General features: G+C 36.0%; 1 protein-coding gene across 2 annotated transcripts in view; it reads left to right on the top strand.

The window, feature by feature from the left end:
* Positions 1-24,736, top strand: part of RELN (reelin) — a 522,571-nt gene that overhangs the window by 253,559 nt on the left and 244,276 nt on the right. For both annotated transcript variants that reach the window (XM_003318728.5, XM_054656222.2), the window contains exons 7-8: positions 3,685-3,781; positions 8,683-8,734. In XM_003318728.5, coding sequence (XP_003318776.2) covers positions 3,685-3,781; positions 8,683-8,734 — 149 coding nt within the window. The remainder of the gene's footprint in view (positions 1-3,684; positions 3,782-8,682; positions 8,735-24,736) is intronic.

The raw sequence follows: 24,736 nt of genomic DNA, 5'->3' as shown, positions 1-24,736 counted from the left end.
TCTTACTTGAGTTACATTAGTAGCCCCCAGTCTTTTCTACCTCCAGCCCATAATTTGCTATAGTAATTTTTCTAAAAGTTGGATTTGCCACATGACTTTGGAAACAAAATAATTAGAGTTTGACTCCCAATTCTGCAATTGACTAGCTGTGTAACCTTGGACAGTAATTTAAGATTTCTAAATCTCAGTTCTAGCATCGTCTAAGTGGAGATAAAAAATAGAAGGAGAGGATTTGGTATCAGTTAATTGGGGCATTGTTTGTAGAGCTTCTGTGAGCACATATCACATGGTAAACAGCACATGAAGCCTTTGTGAGCTGGTTGCCACTTTCTAGACACATCCTTTGCTGCCTTTCTGCATGGACCAATGTGGTTCCATCATACTGACCCACTGAACTAACAGTTCAGCTGTGTGTCATAATTTCTGCATTGTATGTGCCCTATCACACACTCATCTTTCTTCCTTGCTTGAGTAACTCCTATTTCTCATTCAGGACCAGTTCCGGGACCATCTCCTTTGAAGGCTTTCTCTTACTTCCCCAGTCTCTGCATTAGGTACCATCGCAACCAGTGTATGCTCCTGTTATGAGTGAAGAGCAATGACAAGTGTCATGGGTGTTGGAGTTAGCAAGTTCTAGGTCCAAATTACAAACTCTAGGTTCAAATTGCAACTTCATGACTGTGTGACCTTGAGCAAATGCCTAACCTCTCTGTAGCTAAATTTTCTCATTAGTAAAATAAGACACTGATAATTGTCTTAGAGATTAAAAGGCATTAGAGTATCTGATACATCATAGAATGCAATAAATAGCTATCATTGCATCATTGCATTGACACCCTCTATTGTAACTGTTTGTTTACTTCTCTGCCTTTCCATTTGAAACGTAAGCTCCTAGAAGAAAAGACAAGTGTTTCATTGGTCCTTGTATCAGTAAAGCTTAGTGCAGTGCCTGTGAGCCCTCAACCTAAGTTTAAATACAAGAATGGATTAATAAATGATGGATGAATAAATAACACCATTGGCATCTAAGAGAGGGTTGGATTTGACCTCCTAGAGGGATGGGCATTCAGGGTAAATTAAAATAAATTATGTTGACAAACCCAGTCAGACTGTGAGAAATTCAAGTAAAGGACATTTAAAAGACCTTGGCAGAAATCTGACTGATTTGTCCCATCAGTCCTTGGTGAAGCCATTGTTTCTGGAGGTAGCAACCACACAGTGGGGAATATCTGATAATTATAAATCTTTTAGTTTCTTCAGCAGGGTTACCAATGCCTTTTTACATTTATTATAAATTTCTGGGGATATAAAGCACAATGAAGAAGAGAAGCGTCTAGTGGATTGTTGAGTTCAATGGGAAGAATAGCTTTATCTGTTTTCTTTTCTCTTGTGTTTATTGTTTTTTTTTTTTAAATCCCTGCTATTCTGCCACATAGAAGTGATTCTCCAAAGACATCAAACATCTGTCATCTAGGTACTGGTTCTCTAATTCCAGGCTGTAGGCCATCACTTTTATACAGTTATCCAGTTTCTACCTGAATTCTGTTTAAGCGAAACTGTGGAAGGAGGGGGCTTGTAATACATATATTATATATAGATATTTTCTTGATAAATAGTTGATTTGGAAACTGCTGAGCAATATTTTTAGACAAAATGATTGCTATAGAAGTTCAAACAGCAGGCCTCAAATTTCACATCAACAGTGACACTTTTAGTTTAGAGTCACTGGAGACAAATGGCAGATAGCCATTGTGAGGTTTGAACATTCTTTTACTTTTTTTCTCTGTCAAAGTTGATGTTTCTCTTAAGCCATTTCACAATGACTTGGAGGCCAAATAACCTTCATCTCTCACTAAAGTAAGGAGCCTACTATAAATTTTGTGCTACTTCACTGTACTTTTATCACAATCCCAATCAGTTTAAAGAATTAGAAAAGTAGTAAGAAGTCATTTGCATAATACAGTCTCTATGGAAAAAAAAAACCCTAATATAAAATTCTGGAGTAGAGGAAAATGGTGGAAATCCATGAGAAATTCTTAGCAATAATAACAGCTAACACATATCATGCCTACTATGTGCCAGGCACTATTCTAAGTTCTTTAGACCTCAGACCTTTAAAATGGTTATATTTATGAAGTTGTCTTATATGCATTTATTCATTCAACAAATATTTCAGGAATACAATGTGCTCAAAAGGAACATGCCATAAATGATGAACAAGAGACAGGTTTATTGTCCTTACGAAGCTACTGCTGTGTCTCTTCTAATGTCTTGCTTCACAGTAACCAAGGGAAGATTTGAATCTCCTAAGAATTGTGATGCTATGAGATACTAACATTTCAAATTCTGTATCAAATTTATTTATGTTTTTTCTAAAATATGTGAAAAATACTTGGCACTGTTGATCTGTGTGGGAACACGGCTCAAAAGATGAAAATAATATCATTTAATCAATGTGGTAAACATATAGGAAGTACTTTCATTTCTTTGCCAAGTTTTGACGTGCAGTGTTTCTGCCTCCTGGCTTTATGCACTCCTTTCACACTTTTGTCTTCTTCCTATTTGGATGGGTGTTCTACTCCTTTTCTTTAAAATTAACAAACGGCTGAAAGGGCATAATACAATAATCTCCTAAACAAAGGGCATAGTGCCCTTTCTGCAATGTTTGGTACCTGGAATGTGAAAGTCTTTGAAAATGTTCTTTCTGCATGAAATATAGCTCTCATGTGGTTTGAGGTTCAGACAGGGGAGACATTGCTCTTTCTTTCTACATGTTAGGAATGTAATGATTGTAGGTTGAAATGTCACAATGCAGAAAATTGTAAATGTTACCGTAAATATACAAGGTCAAATCCAGAATACACATACCTTCAATCTCTACTAGATAGAGATATGAATAAATTTATTTTTGAGATCCTGTCCTAAGATTTTAATAACCACTTCGTTTTATAGTATAAAGATAGGAGCTAATTCCGTTATTCGTGAGGTTAGCATAATAGCTCAGTATCCAAAATGTGCTTGAATTAGAAGTTGTGTGTATATCATACTAATACATGGACTAAATACAATCTGATTTCATTGTTTTTAGCCTGGTGGAACGTATACATGCAGATTTGTTTGAGGACAGTCATTTTAAACATTTACATTAACCGTAACTCCAAAGAAAAATGTTTAAAATGTATAAAACACCTTTTAATTTCAGAGATACAAGTTTTTATGTAAGTGGCTATTACTCTGCTTATTTTTAATACTTGCAAACGTCCTTGTATTGGGCATGTATATATTATATAATTATTGACTATAATATCATCTTTCATTAAGTGCCTGCTATGACATTGGTTCTGTACTCTGTGTTTTATATATAATCTCTCATTTCATCCTCACAATAACTATGTGAGATTTAGGTCAGTATGGTTAGCCTCGTTTTACAGGTGAGGAAACTGAAACTTTGGAAGGTTAAGTAACTTACCCACCACTGTAAGTAACTGAAAGAATTGAGATTTATGTTCAAGTCTTTCTGGTTTCAGGTCTTCTTAATCTTATCATAATACAAAATACTCCTACTTTCCTCAAAATGGTGATTTGAGCTGAGTAACAATAAATATTATATCGTTTCTTACCTGAGCAGTAAACCACGCGTGCTACTTAGTTCTCAGACTGGGACTGTGTTCTGTGTTCCTGCAGGGTTGAATGTAACAACTGTGAGACTGGAGAACAGTGTGGCGCGATTATGCATGGCAATGCCGTCACCTTCTGTGAACCATATGGCCCACGAGAACTGGTAAGTATGTGCTATTCATGTACATTATTCCATTATAGTATTTACTGAGCTTTTTGCCAACAAAAGTTTTTCTTATGCTCTTAAAGTTCAGATGAAAATTCAAATATGATTTATGAGTCCTATTACAAATATCTTAAAATTGGGAGGGGCAATTCTATGGCCTATTTTCGGATGTAAAAACAAATAATTCAATAATAAAATTGTCAGCATCAATGTATATCATTAAACATGGAGTATCACTATGATTAGATGGCTTTTTAAAAATATGAGTATTTGCTATAATATCCATAATAAACAATTTATGACCTTCTAAGTTCTTCTATAAAGCCATGCTCTTAAAATTGTCCTTATTTTCTCCTTGCAAGTCAAAACTGTTAGATGTTCAGTTTTATCACTTTATTTTAAAACTTTGGTTCATAGCCATAGAAGAACCTGATGGATTTTTCTTTACGTGAAAGAGCATACTGAATAAACCAGTTTTTTAAAAATTTTGATTCATCTCATATTACTTAGAAGCAGATTATTTTCCTTTACTTTAGATTGATTAGTAGCTTTTGCTTGCCAAATCATATGTAAAATGAAACATGAGCATTCAAAATGGAAAGAAGTAAAACTGCTAGCCATCAGCATGTGGCTAATGAGCCTTTTTTTGGTTGTTGTTAATTTGGTAACTATTTCTGGCATGAAGACTACTTTCATTTTACCTTCTTGAAAAATAATATAAAACAATTGTTATATCCTGTCTCAATTCCTTTGTCCCTAATACTCTTCTTGTACCATCTCTTATGCTTTACTTTTCTGCTTTTCAACTTGGGCTTTAATGCTTGTTCTTTTATTTCCCACATCTTCCCTTTCAGAGGGCTTCTAGTAACAGGTTGTATTTTTCACCCTTCTGTCACAATTGTGTTTCAAAATCATTAACTTTAAAAGTTGTCAAAAGACTGACTTCCAATGTAAATGGTGGGGCAGGGGGTGCCTAGATGGGCAATTAAAAGAAGATTTAGTTATCAAAGTGTGAAAGCCAATTAATTGTTGTAAGATGGTTCTTATTTTATGCTGCTTAAATACCCCTTTCATGCCAATAGATACATTTAATTTATTAAAGATACAAGCTTCAGAGCATTGATGAATTGAGGAGTTTTTAGTTGAAATTACAACACAAACAGAATTAATTGGATGCAAATTAAAATAATAGGTGCTCATAATTCAAGCCTCACAAGTGCTATAATATGCCTGCAGACAAGTATGACTCTGGTGGTGAAGATTTTCTTGAAAAAATAGATTTGCTAGTACATTTTAAATAATATACCATGACAGAATTAATGATCTATAAACCTTAACACAAATTTAATTTTTTTACTGTAGTTAATTGAGCTTAGACTAAATGCCTGTTTTAGAAGGTGTCTCATTTAGTAATATTCCTGGAAATTCTTGACAAGTTATTTTTGTTGCCACTGGTTAATAGGAAATAAAAATATCTAAGAATATAATGCCAAAATTCATATTTTCATAGCATAAAACTGAAGTATTATTTAATCCTATGTATGTTTAGTCCTGATTGTTTCACTATATCCCTGTTTATTTAGCATTAGAGTTGATATATTCAGTGGGCTAATTTTGAATTGTGTTTTATAATTAATGTGGGATTAGCCTTTCGACTAAAAAGGAAAATACTCAAAATAATTATCTTCATTTGGGAAATAAGAAAGTATGTAGTTTTTGTATTTCCATTATAAGTATTTTCCTAAGATGAATTTGTATGGTTAGATTCAAAGGGAATAAAATGAAACAGATTGAGAATGATGGCGATGATGTCCACATTTTATACTAAGTTCTAATTTTTCATAATTTTTATACTGTATTGGTGTTCCTGAAGCAAAAATATACATTGTACCCAAGTTGTGTTTATAGAAGACAGATCAATCAAATGAAAAGTGAGGAATTCGGTTTTCAGTTAACATTATATTCAATATTTACTAAAATCCAAACATTTGCATGGTACTTTGTGACTGAATGCCGTCAAAATTGTTGTGCATGAGAACTAATGAAAGTTATCAGCCCCCAAACATCACTTTTTAAACAATATGCCTTCTTATTTTTCATAAAGCCCATTCTTACTGAAGTTGTAAGAAAAAACCACGAGCAAAGAACCTTGGTAGGCTAAGGCTTTATCTTTTAAAATGCTAGAAGGAGGATCTCCATTTTTGTGAATGTAGTTAAATAGCCGTTTCATTTCTGGAGAAGTTAGTCAGTGAGGGGTGGAAGAAACTGTTACCTGGACATAGCACAAGTTTTTGTTTCTTTTTAACTGCTGTGCCATGCACCCCTCACTGGGTTTTATTTAACCCAGTGAAGTCTCTGTATTTCAGGTGGTGACACTGAACTTTATTAATTTTGTTAGTATAAAATAAAGGTAAAAAGGAATTCATTTTCTCACTCATTTAAAGGAAAATATGCTCTCAGAATTTAAAATGAAATGAGTTATGTTACCCTCCATTTTAAAAAAAGAAATTCTTCACTAAATTATTACTATTATGTTTTAAGACAAGGCCTCACTCTGTCACCTAGGCTGGTGTCCAGGTGCGCCATCATGGCTCACTGCAGCCCTGACCTCCTGGGCTCAGGTGATCCTATGACCTCAGCCTCCTGCCTCAGCCTCCCAAGTAGCTGGGACTACAGGCATGCACCACCACACCCAGCTAATTTTTTAAAATTGTTTGTAGAGATGAGGTCTCCCTATGTTGCCTAGGCTGGTCTTGAACTCCTGGGCTCAAGCAATCCTACTGCCTTGGCTTCCTAAAGTGCTGGGATTATAGGCATGAGCCTCTGCACCAGGCCTATTTACTGAATTATTCTCACATTTTTGGAAATGCATTTTAATTACAAGGGTGAGTTTGGACTAAAACAATATCAAACTCAAAAAATTTTAGAGAAAAAGTACAGAATGAACAGCTTTGACCTACAGTGATTTCTCCTGATTCATTTAGTTATCATACAAATTTCCTATAGTTTTGAGTGTATTTAATAATTTAAGAGAGATTTGGTAAGAAAAAAGTTATGTATCAGCCATTCATAGTTACCATATTATTTATCAAAAGCTCTTTAAGGGCCCCTTTTGTTTTCAGAATGTCAAATATAAAGGCTTAATAACTCATATTTGAACTCAAGATTAATAATTTATATTACCCAATTATAAATATAGGTATAATTTATATTTATAATACTCAAGTATAAATATAGGTGAATAGATTTCAGAATAGATTTCATAGGCAGTGCTTCTTTTTTTTTTCCTTCATCTTTCCTGTTCTTTCTTTTAGCTGATATTTTACTAATAAAATAAATGGGTAAAGGTAAAGAAATGAGAGTCAACCATTATACCAGTCCTAAACTTCCCTGGTGAAAAAAATTAGAATCAGTAACCAATCAAAGTCTAGGGTCACCCTCAGCACACATAATTTGAAATTTGGCGATATTTCACACAACTTGCTGTTCGCTAGCAGAGGTCACAGCTGTGGAACTTGATCAAGTAGGTGACACAAGCATCATTTATTACACCATCAGGATAAGTATCTAAGACTCTTCAGTACATTTAATGCACTAGCAGTAGCTTTATAGCCGTGTATTTAAAGCACACGTTCAGTCACCTCTCCAAGTCATGATATAGATATTTTGATATTCACATGTATCTGATCTTTTAATATTCACATCCCAACTGAATTCCGACAGAGCGAGAGGCTTGCTCACTCATTTCCTACAGCTCTTCATGAATTGTATAGCACTTGACCCTTCTGCAATTGTGGACTCTGTCATATAAGGGCTAACAAAGTGCAAGGATATGTCTAAAGATGTTATTAAGACATATAAGAAGCAAAGTGCAACAGAGAGAGAGTCTGTCTCAAAAAAACAAAACAACGAAAAAAAAAGCAGCAAAAGTAAGACAACCTACTGCCTCTGCCACAGTGAAGAGTTATCCACTTTCTATTGCATACAGTGGAGTAACTGAAATGTCCTATATGGTAGTGTACAGAATTTCAGAACCCAGCAAAATGAGAACCTTAATTTTTGTCTCATTTGAGCTGGTATGGGTCAAAGCTACTGCTCTAAAGGATAAACAAATAGAATTTTAAAATTAAAGAAGCACCATTCTTCTTTCAGAAGGGGGAAATTTTGCTTAAGCATGCTTCTTAAGCATGAAACTAAGGAAAAGTAGCAGAAACTTGTCAGAAGACTATTTCTAGGTTCATAATTCTATTTCTTTTCTTCATTTTTTTTGGTAACAGTTTTATTGAGAAATAATCCACAGATTCTACCTTCTTTAAAGTGTACAGTTCAAGGCTTCTGGTTTATTTACAAAGTTATGGAACCATTATTACAGTCAATTTTAGACCATTTCATCACACCCCTCCACAAAGAAAGCCTATGACTTTTAGCTATTGTAGTTCTATTTCCTTTTCAAAATAATTTTATTCCACTCATTTGTTCTTAGTTTATCTCCCAATTTTTGTTCGGTAGCCCTTTTGCTGCATTCTCTTTGGGTCCCCGATCTATTGATCTGGTAGGATGGAACGGAGATGGTGGAATGAGTGGAGAGGAGCTTTGTTAAATGCCTTCACAAGATAACCTGCTGGATTCCACTAAGAACAGTTTGTGAAAGGACATTGAGAAATATGCTATCCGTCTCCAAGTCAGGATTTCACTTCTTTATTCCCCACAGGGGAAGAAGAAACAGGTCTGTGTTCAGACACATTGATAAAATGAACTAACTGGATAAATGCAACTTCTGTTAATGGATTTCCTCTCTCCTCTTTTTTAACTCTTCCTCTCCCCGTACCCCTCCTAGCATCTTTCTCCTCTTTCTCCTCTCTGTCTTGTCTTATTTTTATGTATTCTTTTTTCTTTAGATTACCACAGGCCTTAATACAACAACAGCTTCTGTCCTCCAATTTTCCATTGGTAAGTGTTTTTTAGCAGTTATAACGATTTAATTTGGAAATGTTTGCTTTAAACATAGTGTGCAATCAGGATTATAATGCCAGATGCTTTTGGATTTACAGAATAGTAAGTCTTAATTTTGCAGTAAATAATCTACAACATTTTTAAAGTGAAATAAATATTTTTAAATGTTACATTCTGTTCTCACTTCTCTCCAGCAGTGAATGGTATTAAAAATACTGCAGATAATTCAAAAAAATCTTAAGATGATTTACATATGTATTTTGCATACATTGGCTTATTCTATTACAGCAGGATTACCTTGCTGGTTGTGTTTTGCTCAGATTAAGATTGAAATATGTTCCGTTTCCTGAGCTCTGACTAACTAGTAGTGAGAAAGATAATTACTGGTAACCGAAAGAAACCAATTAAGGCTTCATGTTTGGCATAAATAATCTATGTTAAATTCAAACATGGATAATGAAAACAATGACTGTATCTGGCAGTGTTTCTTTTAAGTGCTTTTGTTTTAGAGCTAAAAGTTCCTACCCAGAGCATTCCGTAAAATAAGGTGCCTTTTGATCAAGTGTTTGCAGTTTTGCTGTCTATTCTATTACCTTCCATTTTATTTTTCAAGGGTATGTATTTATAAATAACTTGTATAAATTTACAGAGGAAATGTTCTAGGGGAAGAAACATGTTGTCTTTTAATGGGGCCTAGGTCCCATTAGAGCGAAACCCCCTCCTGACCATTTCCTATGGCATGAGAATTGCAGGTGTCCCCCAGCCATGCTCAGAACAGCATCCTCCAGTCGCTTCCATATCTTAGAAGGTCTGCCGTTAGCAAAAGGACTGTTTCTCTCAGGATTCTTCTATTCCAAATTGCAAGTCAGTGTCCTACAGCCAGGAGCCCACTGTGGTTGATTGTGCTGAAGAACAGTTTTCTTTAAGTCATGTATTTGTCACTTTTTCATCACTGTGCCTTGTTTCAGCCTGTGTAGGAGGTACTATGTGAAGTCACCTGATTACATTTTGGGTTATTTTCTTCTCCAGTTGACAGTATTACCTACAACAATGTACAGACAGTTCAGAAGTCCATGTGTGATCATAAGTGTTAGGAAAAACAAAAATAATGGTTTTTTTGATGAAAGAGTTTTCTTTGACTTATTAACAAGTGTATCCTGTTCTGTAGCAAACACGTAATGTTTTTATAATCAAAACAAGATTTATTTTTAAAGAGTTGTGGTGCTACAAAAACAAATTTTTTTAACTATAGCGTGACAGGCAACTTAGAGCCTCTTAATCACAATAAACGTGTTTAATTATGCTATTAATATATAACATAAGCTGAATAATGGTTAATAATGCATCAGTATTCTGAGTACTTGTTCTTTTTGTTAGAGAGATGAACATTAGTTTCAGATATTGTCTTTAAGCAATTAAAGAACACAAGAGAATCAATTTTAAAATATATGTCTCCTAATTCTAATATTATTTGTACTTTATTCAAGGGTGGAGAGCTCCTACACCAATTAAATTATCCTTTATTACAGGGAAAAATTACTATTTTGGTGAATAGTATACTGCTAATATGGCATAGATTCTCTATTTCCTTGCCTTTCATTTGTACCAATTACAACAGAGTTGATGAAAAAGTACCAAGAAGAGGAGGTAATCAGAGAATGAAGGGTTTATTACCTAAGACTCAAAACCCATAGCAAGCACCATGGCCAAGGTCTCGGGACTAGACATAAACATGGGACTTAGCAAGAGCCCTTGGTCTCCCCACAAGCCTGAGGACTGTAGCCATCAGGCCAACTTATATTATTTAAAGCACGGATTTGAATCCTGCTGGAAGAGTGGAAGAGTAACAGAATTGGGGAAAGAGAGAGAGAGAGAGAGAGAGAGATGGCAAGGAGAAAATGAAGGAAGGGTGGAAGGAGGAAGGAAAGAGGGAGGAAGGAAATGAGAAAAAGAGATCTCAAGTTTACAACTAAAAGTACATTTATAAATCTTTTCAGGTGGCAGTTTTAGAATCAGAAGTGAAATTTTAACATATCCTTAGGAATGAAATGGAACAATTTAGTAAAAGAAATTGTAACTTATTGTTTATAAACTTCATTGGTGAATTTACTTACTACACTTTGAGAGTAAAAAATTGGGGGAAACCAAGAAGAGTTAGAATGGCAAAGAAACAATGTAGTAGCAAACCATCTGTTGTATGGTGTGTGGTGGTATGTGGTGAATACCGTATAGCGGGCAGAACTTTCCAGAAATGTTTTGTGTATCTCATTATCATTTGTTTATATGGATGTTTACGAGGTACAAGGGTGTGACATCATTCTGTTTATTTGGGTGATATGAGGGCCAGACTGAGGAATACTCACAAATTCTAGAAATGCCATAATTGTGGGTATCCATAGTAATCAGATACCAAAATAGCAAATTAAAATGAATCCAACCAATCCAATAGCAGCCATAATAGCCATTTTATTTATACTCAGTTCAAAAATTATATTAAGATTATGTTATAAAAAACTGTATGTTAACAATTCAACATTTACATTTCCTTGTGTACTGTGGAATTCTCCAAATCTATACTAATAATAATATGTCCAGTTAGTTTTAGTGTCACTCCTTAGGAAGTCCTTTAGGATATTAAATGTTAAATGTTCACTGTATAACACAATGATTCAAGCAGTTTTCTAGGGAATTCTATTATTATAACCTAAGTGGTCAATTATGTTCATAATTGGGCATGTATAACCACAATTGGAGAAATTATTGTGTTGATACTTTCATATTGCTCTTGTAAACATTTTCAGTTGCATAACAAATGTTATCCAAAAGACTCCCAAGTTCTTCATACAAAAATTGCTTGAATTACTAAGGGGTGTCTCAAATAAATTCCATATGCCAATGTTTAGCAGCAATACTCTCTCAGTTCTTTCAAATACACACACACACACAGTTTATACAATATATACATATATTACATTATATATGTATACATACATGTGTGTATCTGATGTGTTTATATAATTATATATTATACATGTGTATATAGATTATGTACTTGTGTATATATACATATACACACACATACATATATATACGTAAATGTAAGGCTGTCTTAACCAATGATTTTTAAAGTCAAAGAATCCTGAAAATGCAGTTCTGCAAGATGAAATTTATCATGTTATCCACAGCGAAATCATCTTGGAAAGTGTCCTAAAATATTCGTAGAAGAACTTTTCATTTTTCCATTCCAGTGAAAGATCTCTTATCCATTTCTGTGCTGAGACATCGATTTGCTACCATCCTCACTTGATTCATTAGACGCAACTTATGGAATTTATGGTAGTAGCCTTAGGGGCATTTGCCCACTTCCTTTAGATTTCCTCTGGGATAGGAAGAAAAATTTGAGATGACATCCTTGCAAAGTGTTATCCTACAGATGCCTCCGAACTCTACTTTCTCAGGCAGGGTTGAGGATCCAAAGGAAATGGCGGTAGTACCTTGTGTCCATCATTCACTTAACAAAATGTCACTGAATATTTGTTGTGTGCTCAGTATTTGCTTGAGCTGGCTTCAACTGGGAAAACAAAATAAGTGAGAAAACAGAACGTTTTTACAACACTTAACAATGTAGTAGAAGGCACTGGGTACATAGAGAGCATGAAATCTCTAGAAAACGGCATTGTTGTAAACAGGGTGGGTCTGTGTATATGTCCCCAGGGTGGCAGTGCCTAATGAGGTTCTTGAGGAAGGCTTCTTAGGAAGGAGAATCCCTGCCAACAACCCGAGTCACTTGAAAGGACAGGGAAAGGTTTTTCAAGTGAAGAGGCAGAGTGAACACAGGCAAGACATTGGAGGGGAACATGCGTGCCCTCCTAGAGCAGAGGAACTGGGCCTGGTAGCTATGAGCAATGTCAGATAAAGTTGCATCTATCTGAAGACTAATCTGTATCAGCTCAGGGCTTCAACTTACTTAATAGAGGGATAAATGTTAAATGGAGGTTTTAAACTCATTTAATTTAACTTTTTAAAAGTAAAATAATGTTGTTCTTTAGTTATTTAATAGAGGTCTGCAAAAGAACCTCTTTCTCTCTTGAGCAATAGAGAAATAGAATGAAATTAATTCTTCAGAAAAATTGTTTGGGTAGTTGTGTTAGGGGTTCTTTGTCACTTCCTTGATAGAGATCTGCATTGAGTCACTCTAAAAGAATTTACCAAGTAATATACTTGTTCAATTTAGCTTACCTCTTACATCAGATTAATAGGATTCATTAGCCAAACAAGGAATAAAGGTAAAGCATTTAAAAACACACCATGAAGAATAAATAGTTTGGCTTGCCAGACAAATCTATCTTGTCCATCACAGTATCCTCAGTCACTAGCCCAGGGACTCATAATAAATAGATGCTCATAAATATTGCTTCCCTGAGTGACAAGTAACCATTACAAAGACATCTATAATAGTATGTTACCAAGTGTTAAACTGATGTGATGCAGACATTTCATGCCAAGAGGGGGTTTGGGGGAGGTGATCTGAGGACCACAGTCAATGGAAAAGATTACCCAGAAAGAAACAGAATCACCAGTAAACTATACTTTAAGTGAAACAAGTAGACAGAAATACATATGCAAGTGTTTATCAGTACGTAATTACTGAGCTAACTAGAATCTATTATTTGTTCATGATTTATAGAATTAGTACCTTTTCTCTTGTTTACTTACAGATGTCCTAAATATTCGGGTTTTATTTTTGTACGTGTGTTTAATTTTTTTTTTTTTTTTTGCTGCTTTGTTTTTGTTTTTATCATTTCAAGACAGAAGGAAGTCATTAAATCATAAATGCTTTATATTTACTTATTAAGATATACAGATGTTCTTAGGCTTGAATTATTGTCCTTCTGTACTGTACATGCTACGGAGTCTCAGAGATGAATGAGAGCCACTCTGTTTACACGAGTGTATTTTGAAAAATAAAAACTGGAAATTACAAAAGCTAAAAATACTCTTAGCTGAATTGGAATATTGCTTTGTGAAAGAAAAGAGATCTGGTATTATTTTTTCTTTAATAGATGTAAAGGATAAAATGTCACTTGTAAAAGGTATTCTATTTCATTTAGCATAAGAAAAGCAGTTGATTTTTCCCTTGAGCCTAATTCATAAACATCTTAATTACTCAGAACTTGATTCAGTAGAGAAATTCTCTCTCAACTCTTTTAGAACAGGTAGTTCAAGAGGAGGAGAAATCGATTCCTCCATATCTTGGTATGAATTATTGCTCATTTCCTCCACGAACTTACTGAAATATATTTAAAATTAGATTCTCATTTTTTTTTCCAGAATCACTCTCCCTGGTGAGTAAGACCTTGGGGAACTTATTATGAAATAGTGAACCCCTCTTCTGAAACATGGACACCTCTAAGTATAAGACTAACAAAATATTTGGTGACCTAAGCCCAAAACAAAAATAAATGAAACATTAGAAAATTTTAATGGCAAAAATAATACATATGTTTTATAAGGTTAAATACATGTTTTATTTAAGGGTAAGATTCTTGCATATAAATGTATTCAACTAAGATTTAAGACTTGATTTCTAGATCTTCAAATATCTATATTAAAACAAAAAAAATTTTTTTTTGTTTTATATATGGAATACCTCTATGTTAACTAAAATTTGGTAAGTAAAGGTGTGAAACTGATTATGATGCAGGGTATCCTGCTTTGTCATCCCAGAGATGACCTTTTTAGGGAATGTTTATTTTTTAAAATGAGTTTAAATGAAATATATATATATATATATAAAACATATGTATATTTATATATAATATTTATAAATATATATTTATTTCAAATCCACCTCACCCCAAACTCTTAAGCCCTAGCTTAAGTAATAAAAGAGAATATTCTGAAATCCTGTAAAATACCACTAAACCCAAAGTTCTGGCAAAGATTGTTGAGATTGATTATAAGTGTTTTTTAATTATTAGAACTGATAATTAAATATTTTTATATGAATTAAAATGCGCAATTTGACACAGGTATTATCCCCTTTCTCTTTTGAGATATTCAATTTGTCACTCATCTAATGAGGCTTAGAAAAATGTCAGTAATTCATTCATAAATTCGTGCTATTAACATTTTGGGGGGACTGTTCTAGTAGAAGGAATACAGCAGTGAACTACAGGATGAGAAGAAATTCATTATTGATGTAGACCAAATGGTCTCTCAAACACCACTCCTCCATGAAAACTCATCCTGTTGCCCCAGACTGATATCTCTGAAACCCCACTTGCTCTGAATTTATTTTATGACAGGTACTTCACTCTGCTTTGATAGATACACTGACCATTTCTGCACATTCACTTTCACCTTTTCTAACTTAAATATTCCTCGAGGGCTAAGGAACTTACAAGTGTCCCTTTCTGTATATAAGACAGAATTTGGCACACACCTAGAACTAAAAACAATGTAACTAAATTGGATTCCTAGGTTAGGTTAGGGATTTCATACTGTTCCACATTGGTGCTGAATACTATCTGCATTCTTGACTTCTGAAGCAAGGGAGTATGCTAAATGAAATCCATGGGCATTGTTAGAATTTAGTCTGAGCCTGCAGTTTCCAGTTTCTTGTCAATTAACCAGGGACTCATCTGTCAAAGAGAAGATCTTTAAGCTCTTCAGAATATTTATTATATGTATCATAATGTGCTTACGTTCCCCGTAGAGAAAGCAAAGCCTAAGACGCTGCCCCAATCTTTGAGAAGTTCATTATCAAATAGAGGGGAGGAGGTGGGGAGAGAGTCCACGTGGGAGAAGAAAACAAGTATGGCAGTAAACATTGCTGATTAACAGATGCAGACTACAGAGGAGAATGAGAGTTTAATTTGTTAGAAAGTCCAGGAAAGAGGGAGGGCTGGAGGGAGGACTTCATTATTTGGGAAAGAGATTGACAAGAGCAGGCATGGTACCACCAGAGGGTCAGGCGTCACTGTGAAGGTTACGGGAATGGCACCCTGTAGGAAGAACAAGATGCAGGAGCCCTGCTAAGAACTGGGGACCAAGGTCAGAGCCAGACAGCAACAATGATACTAATGCTGTCTCCAGATTGCCATGAGTGGTGGAGGGGAGACAGTTAACACTTGCTGCCTGGGATGGGGATTAGTCCTCCTAGAAAGTGGGCCAGGCATGAGCATTCGGGCGTAGTTTACATGGGCCCTGGGGAAAGGAGGACGGCCTGGCAGGGAACCTGGCAAAGCCAGACACATTTCTCTTCCTCGTGTTTCATGCAACATGGCAATGAAACTACTGTGGGCTTGGGAGAAAACCTGCAGGGGGTGGGCACTTGGAAGTGGTTGGAATGTGGCTTGGCCTTCCATAAATTGGGAGAGAATGGATCCCTCTCTCCATTATGGTAGGAATACCAGTGACAGTGAAGAAATACAAATATTTTGGAAGTGAGGGAAGAGGGATAGGACTGGAAGGGAGAAAGGCACAAGCAGGGAGGAGGACAGCTGTTCATTTTATATCCTGTGGTCATTGTCCATCTGCCATGAACTGGAAGAAGTCCCCTAATGAGGTCTGGGAAATTCAGCCAGGAGAGTGACTGAGGGACAAAATATTAAGTACAATAAATCACGCACTGTCACATTTAGCCAGAAAGAAAGGTTTGTAAGTCTGATAGTCAAAACAGAGATTATTACCAGTAGCCTCATTTTAAACATAAATATAAAACAGAAAGTGGAAGACAGTTGCTTTTAGAACCTGGTTCTCTTTCTATATATTATGAAAAAAAGTATTTCAAGTATAAAGGAAGCATGTTTTCAGTTCAAGTTCAGAATATTTTTGAAGATTTTTATTGATTTTATTTTTCTACTTTATTTGACCTCTCTTAATCCTTAATATCCATTTTTAGTAGATGCTTAGAATGAAAATTTTGCTTGCATATTATGTTCCCCCATACAGCATTGTCCTTGAAATATGTTTTCTCGTTAATAAACGCTAAATTCCCCCATGGGTATTTTTTGGTGGGCAAAACAGAGGTATAGACGTAAAGTCTAGACTTCCCTATCCAAATAATTGTTTAATTGATAATTTTGGCTGACCAAAAACTTTGGACATATTCATTTCTCTGAATTTACAATTTCTATTCATAAAATAATGAATTATCTTAACTTTGGTGACCATATTTTACCAAAATTAAATTTGTTTGCTCTGTCAAGAACAGTTCTTGACAGATCCAAGAGTAATTAGAGGATTTCTGTTCATGCAGAATGGAACTGTTCTTAATTAAAGTAATACCTGTGGGCTCCTTTCAGTCACAATTGCCATCCCTGTCACTTGGGACTGAGAAGCCCCAGGACACTTCCCTCCTGGGCTGCCACAAAGCATTATCCGATACAGTAACCATTTTTTCCTGCTCTGCTTCTTACCCTTGAATCAAACTGCTGCTGTTTTGGCTACGGCCCCTGAACTTCGACAAAGCATGAGCTGCCTCTATGTGCAGGCATAGGCGAGGCAAATCGAGCCTGTATTTCATGAGAGCCAGAAGCTGCTCTGCATGGTGGGATGTGCACACACTGTCAGACGTCAGGGACAGCAGCTGAGAGCATACCAACCAGGCAGACCGTTGATTCAACCGCATTCCCTATGTAGCCATTCCTCATGCATTTATTTTACCCGTGATCAGAGAATTGGTAAAATAGCACACTTAGGACCAAATTCTCATCTTCCCAGTAGATTTTCCCTCTTGTCTTGAACTCTGTATTCCAAAGTACCCTGTGGATATATGATGTACAGTAAGGTAATAAGAGTAATAAAAACAAGTTGCTTTGAATATTATCAAGCAAGAAGCTAGCTACTAGAAAATAACCAATTATACTTTTATAAAATTTAAACATTAATGGAACAAATTTATATAGATAGTCATGTTATTAAATAAAATGCTCAGATACATAAAATGTTATATAGCATAGGTTTTTGTACTAGGAGAGGAATAAAACAGCATGAAAACAAAACAAAAAACATATTAAACCAGCCATCCTGGAAATTACAGCATTATATGCCTAAGACTGGGAGTCATATTTTAGATACTGTTCATGAGTTAGTATTCCTAGACTTGCCATGTCATCAAGATGTTGCTCTACTTAACAGTAGATCATTTTGATGCCGTGGGTCAAGAGAGCTAATACTTTTAGGGATTTTCTGGCATGTGGTAAAGAAGGAAATAAAAATCTAAGTATGATATAATCATTTTTCTACAGTGCTGTTCATAGAACTATCAAACTATTGGTAATCTGGATAATAATGGTCTTATTTGAGGCAGAATTATTTGAAAAAGAATTGCAAAGTAGCAAAGAAGATTTTACTGTGTTTCTTAATTTGGGGGAGGTAGAGTAAGAGTATTTTCTCCCTAGTGAATAATACTGACCTCAAAATTCACTCTTAGCTTCAAAAAAAAAAAAAGGATAAATGCCAGAACTGCTTATTATACCAATATCTTCATGTTGCTCATCACATGTTTCACATTTCAGTGTAGAATGAGGCACGCCTGTTTCTTGAATGCTCCTGAATGCCCTAGCCTAGAGTAACATGTAATATCCCCTGAGAGTAACAGCTTCTAGCTTTTTAAAAGCTCCCTACAATTTGTCCATTCATCTCTATCTCTCTTTCCACTCACTGCAACCTCAAGTTAATGGTCCTGTTCTCCATTTATCTATCTAGAAAAGATGAAAGGATGGGCTGATCCTGCTAAGAGTTGCTCTAGTTTGTAGCAGGGAGTTCTGAGTAGCCAGAATGCATCCATTCTATAAATTTATGATCTTTCTATATCAAATGCTGTTGTTTACATGCAGCTCCTAGAGCTGTGCTTGTCTCTGAGGTCTGAGTTTTGAGTAATGGCAGTGGCAGCACTCGCGCTGCAGGAATCCTCAATAAGGTTCTGTCCAGACACTCCTCAAGCCTTCAGTATTTATGGGTCCCACTGTGCTATCTAGAGGCGTGATTTCTGGCAGTGATTTTCCCCATCTATAAATTCTGTGAGATCAATTCTCTCCTTCTGTGGCCCTGTGCTGCATTTGAAAAGGCAGCTCATTTTTAAGGCAGAGCTTTGGGGAAAGAGGCTGCTCCCAGCAACCACTACCAATCCCCAAGATAACAGTAGCTTCTTCTATTGCATTCTACTGTGATTTACTTTGAAAAGTCCTGGGATTGATGGGGAATGATATAACCAAATAATAAAAAGAACTACCCAAAACTACCCAGGACTTGAGAGACTAAACACCAATTGATTGATCCTTGTATAAAAGTAAAACAAAATAGATGAAATTCTTGAAGATACAGACTCACAATCCCTAATCTGTAATTTCATATTACAAAAAACATGGAGATATCACAAGCCAGTTTTTATAAAATGTATGTGGTGGCAAAGTTTGACATGAGCTGAATTCATTTGGCAGCAAGACCTGAGTTGAAAGGATTTAAAGCTATTTATGATCATTATTTCTGTTACTTATGTGAATTATCATGCATTTCACTGCAGAAGTATTAATGTATTGGATTATAGAGTGCTGCTCTAGGCATGGCATATGCACCATATTACCTTTTGGAAATCTATAAGTTAATTAAGTTATTTGAATTATAGAATTCATCTAACCTCAAGGGATTATGGACCTATATGGCTGTTATTCCAAGGGAGGAAGTAACTCTTTATTTTTCAGTAGGATTACTAATATTTGTATTTTTAAGTGGCTTTGATTTTATATCAAATCACGCTATTCTTTATACTGTTTGTTATGCCAACTACTCAAGAGGGATGGAAAGAAAAGACAAAGTTTATTTTGTGAATTTCAGAAACTTCCTGGCTCTGTATGCATTACGTGTATATTACGGAAAATAGGCTACTGCACAATGAGCAGAATTTTGATATACTTAATATGGATTGCATTTGATTAATATATAATTGCTGCAGGTTCATGTGCTTGTGTATTCTTGAGATTATAAAGTCTAAAAGCTCTTTAGGATTCTCCAGGCTGGCATAGCACAGAAACATTCCAGTTAGCAAGCCTGGGAAGTTTCTGGTTCTCTCTGGCTTGAGTCCCTGAGGTTTAATGAAGTCTATGAGGGTCAATGTAGGCTTCATTTTGACAACACAGTCAAAAATGAATGGCAGGTCAGCTGTGGTGGCTCACACCTGTAATCCCAGCATTTTGAGAGGCCAAGGCAGGTGGATCACTTGAGCCCAGGAGTTTGAGACGATCCTGGGCAACATGGTGAAACCCTGTCTCTACAAAAAATACAAAAAAATTAGCCAGGTTTGGTGGCGGGTGCCTGCAATCCCAGCTACTTGGGAGGCTGAGGCGAGAGGATTTCTTGAGCCCAGGAGGTTGAGCCTGCAGTGAGCTGTGATCATACCACTGCACTCCAGCCTGGGCAACAGAGCAATACCCTGCCTTTAAAAAAATAGCTTTTTTGTGTGTGTAAATATAGCTTAAAAGTCATTTCATCAATTCTAATCTAGTTGTACTGTGATTCATTTCCATATACAAATATTTTAATTGAGTCAAACCTGCCTTAAGTGAAGAAAAGAATTTCAAAAATTTCAAAGTCTTATTCTCTCTTTATTCTTGTTCTGTCATTAAATACATTTGATTGTGCCATGCTAAGCAAAGTGGAAAATGAACTTTGTATTCTGGATTCCCTTGCTCTGGGACCTGTGATTTAAGACATTTTTGAAATGTAGGAATGTAGTACAGTACAAGCTCTGTACAGAGGTGGGTCTGAGTTGTGTGGGTCCACCTTTGAAGCTTATACCACTTGGGTGAGGGTTAGGGTCTCTCTCTAAGGAAAAAACATACAAAGTTACACATTCCAAATTAGGTACAAATGTGAAAATTTATTTAGAATGCAAAAAGAAATAAAAACAAATTACAAATTGTTCAAGATTGACTGTACCACAAACACCACAAAATCAATAAATACAACATTTTTGTTAACTCCCTGAAATGTTCTATAGTACTTTCTTCCTTATATCTTTTTGGCTGTGTACTCTTTCTATTTATTTATTTATTTTTAAAAAATTTTTTTTGAGATGGAGTCTCGCTCTGTTGCCAGGCCGGAGTACAGTGGCATGCTCTCGGCTCACTGCAACCTTTGCCTCCTGGGTTCAAGCGATTCTCCTGCCTCAGCCTCCTGAGTAGCTGGGACTATAGGCATGGGCCACCACACCCAGCTAATTTTTTTATTTTTAGTTGAGACGGGGTTTCACCATGTTGGCCAGGATGGTCTCAATTTCTTGACATCGTGATCCACCAACCTCAGCCTCCCAAAGTGCTGGGATTACAGGCATGAGCCGCCACGCCCGGCTGGCCATGTACTCTCAAATCGCCTTTCCTGTGACAACAATTCTGTAATATTTTCTGGAAATAATAGGGTATTCTGCCTCTAGCTTGTTAGATCAGAGTTGATGCTTAATATTTGCCTTTGCAACTCCTTATTGATCATGTCATTTAGATTTTTAGAATCACTATAGAATTGGAAAACCTCTCTGTTATTTATATTTCAGGACATTTCAACTTCCCTTGTATAGTGACTAATCTTAGCTGATCTCTGAATTGACGTCACTCATTAAATAGTGTGTCATCATTATCTTTTAGTCATGATGCTGGATGCATCAGCACAGTGAGTGTAGGAGTTCCTGGAAGCTGTTTTTATATTGAGAATGACTAGACTACAAAATGGAAAGTAAACTACATAGCTGTATCACACTAACCCAAAATAAATATATTTCCAACTCAGCTTCTTCTTAGCAGAATCCCAAAAGCAGTTAGGTCCACTCTGACACCTCCTGACATGAGGGGCAACGTGATGAAGGAGTAGTCCAAATGGAGACAGGATCTTAACCAACTGCAAGTGTTATAAAATATGGCCATCAGACTATATTGCTAGAGCCTCTCCCAGGACCTTAGACAGTGCTAACCAAGGTGAGGGCTATGAAGCCGAAGCTTCATCAGCTTCATGGTAAATCCTCTTCTGTCTATGACAAACATGTTGGAATTGAACATTACACTTAGATTTGTTACATTGATAAATATACGTTCACATTCTGACATTTGTCTTATTGACACTTCCTTCTTTCTTATCCCCCTGCAAGTTGCCTCAACTTTCTCTTTCAAATTCTGATTACATCTTATCTTCCCTTTATTTGATGTTCTATTGCTTTTGCCTTGTCTTATAGGGACCACAGAGATTTCTATATACTGCTATAGCTACTGTTCTGATTCTCAATAAGAAATAATCATTAATGCAAAACAATATTTTTTATTTAATGTAGATATTTTAAGCCATGGATTTATTTTTTTATATTTGGAATATTCTACAGCATATGCACATCACTTTATGACTCATATATACTGACAAACAACTTTTACTGTTGGTATAAATGGGCAGAGGGAAAAGAGTACTGATTTGGGAGACAAGTCATATAGTCCTTTCTCTGCCAGTTGAACTCCCCACATAACCATGGGTAGTAGTAGAGGCTGCCTGGGCCCTTCACAGGTAAGCATGTTTATCTTTGTGATCTCTTAAATGTCTTACCACTGTGGTCCTAAGTCCTAGAACTGGGTAACAACAATGAACCATGAGTTAAGCAGGAATTTAGTTTGGCTAAAAACATGGTTATTATGTTTTCTGTTTCAGTTAAGGCAGCCCTTACAAGAAATATTAAAGCAGTCGCCATATCTTTAACCAATTGTAATTTATACTTGTAGCTTATTTTGTCACCAGGGAAAGATATTAAACAGAGGAACAGAAATGTAGCATTGGCAGAACCATGTGATGTTGTTACCCAGATAATACTTGGTGCCACCCTGAGATGCTGTCCTTCTGGCTCTTCCTAGAAGAGCATCAGTGTGTATAATAGTGGACAGGGGCTATAAATCACCCCATCTCCCTATCCTGCTGAAAATAGATACTACAGAAAAGCTAATAATAATAATAGTATTATTGTATTTCCAAAAGACACTCTTCCTGGAGTTTAACTGATGAGTCTCGGAAGGGCTTTATTGCCTTCATTCATTCAAGTGTTCCTTGAGCTCCTCTTCTGTGTGAAGCAGCTCTCAAGGCACTTAGAATTTGTGAAACAAAATCTTTGCTCTGGAGGGGCCAACATTCTGGTGAGAGGAGGCAACTGTCAAATAAATGGACATGTCAGGGAGTAATAAATGCAATGAGAAAATTAAATCGGAGGTCAACGAGTGACAGGGTTAGCATTTTATTACAGGTGGCCAGGGTAAGGCCTCTGAGGGGCATGACCATTAAACAGAGGCCCAAATCGTGTAAGAGAGTTAACCCAGCAGAAGGACTAACCAGCGTTAAGAGTCATACCCACTGGTGTTTGGGTGGCCACAACAGCCCTTATGTAAATGTCAGTATTAAATGATGTTTTACTTCTTAAGTGAGAAAGGCTGTTGGGAGGTCTGTTTTTCCTACTTTTTTTTCTGAATGACAGCTGAGGTTAAAAGAAATGAGTCTGAATCACAAGACAGCAGCTAGGCTTTTGAGTTCACATGTACCTCTAACATAAGAGATATTTTTAATAGTTGGTCGACTCATTGATGAATTGATTGATTATTTCATCATCTTGGTCTGGCTTCCTATGACAAAAGTGGGAAGTTACTTGTCTATTTTTTCTAAATGATACCAGGGACAGTACTATTTAAATAGAACCAGAGTAAAAGTGGATACCTATTTCAGTTGTAATTTTATATTAGGTAAAGTAGTTCCTAGATCGGACCAAGTTTACAATAAAATATTTGTTAGAATTATACTGATGAATCTCTCCAACATTAAAAGGAAGCAACTGTATAGAAATAGCTGTCATTCTTTTTATTCCATCATTTTTAAATAACAAGTACAGGGTACTGTTTTACACTGGTAAATATTATTTGTTTCTTTATGGTAAAATTGTAACTTTAGAAATAGTTTTTTTGTTTGTTTTGCTTATCTGAGAGGCCAAATTTTTGTAAAAAAAAGAAATAGATTTGCAGCCGGGCATGGTGGCTCGTGCCTGTAATCCCAACACTTTGGGAGGCCGAGGTGGGTGGAACACAAGGTCAAGAGATCGAGACCATCCTGGCCAACATGGTGAAACCCCATCTCTACTAAAAATACAAAAGTTAGCTGGATGTGGTAGCACACACCTGTAGTCCTAGCTACTCAGGAGGCTGAGGCAGGAGAATTGCTTGAACCCATGAAGCGAAGATTGCAGTGAGCCGAGATCGCGCCATTGCACTCCAGCCTGGCGACAGAGCGAGACTCCATCTCAAAAAAAAAAAAAAAAAAGAAAAGAAAGAAATAGATTTGCAAGCCATCATGGAATGTGTTATTTAGGAAGCAAATATGAATTACATGTGTATCTTAAATTTATGATTGCAGTATTATATCAGGTTAACACTTTTCACATAATTGAGTTGGGAAATGTTGGGATATTACTTTTCTTGGAATGCAACTTTTTTAGCTCTCTTTATAGTGCCTTTCCATAGTTTCTTTTTTTTTTAAAGCAAATACGTAATAAATTCTTTAGAAGGTTAATCTTTGTGTATTTCTTTTGAGCGCCCAGTTAGGAGGGTCTCACATTGATCTGGGTGAAAGATGATCTAAGGAGGTGGTGGTGAAGGGAAAAAATGGGTATAAATTTAATAAATATGTAAATCTTGGTATGGTGGCTCACACTTGTAGTCCCAACTACTTGGAAGGCTGGGGTGAGAGGATCTCTTGAGCCCAGGAATTTGAGGCTACATGAACTCTGATCCCACCACTGCACTCTAGCCTGTGCAACACAGTGAGACCCCTGTTTATAAACAAATGAGCAGGAGGAGGGTCTACAGGTTTGGGTGACAGGCTATGAGGGCAGAGAAAGGAGAGGAATGGTCAGGGAATGTGCAGAGAAAGTGATGCCCAAGTACACATGGTATTTCTTCCTGGTTCAGTTGTTCTGTGATCTTCTCCCAT

This window comes from Pan troglodytes, chromosome 6 (assembly GCF_028858775.2).
Source record: "Pan troglodytes isolate AG18354 chromosome 6, NHGRI_mPanTro3-v2.0_pri, whole genome shotgun sequence".
NCBI classification, from domain to species: domain Eukaryota; kingdom Metazoa; phylum Chordata; class Mammalia; order Primates; family Hominidae; genus Pan; species Pan troglodytes.
The sequence above is the reverse complement of the archived record's forward strand: the minus strand, read 5'-3'. Positions and strand labels throughout refer to the sequence as shown.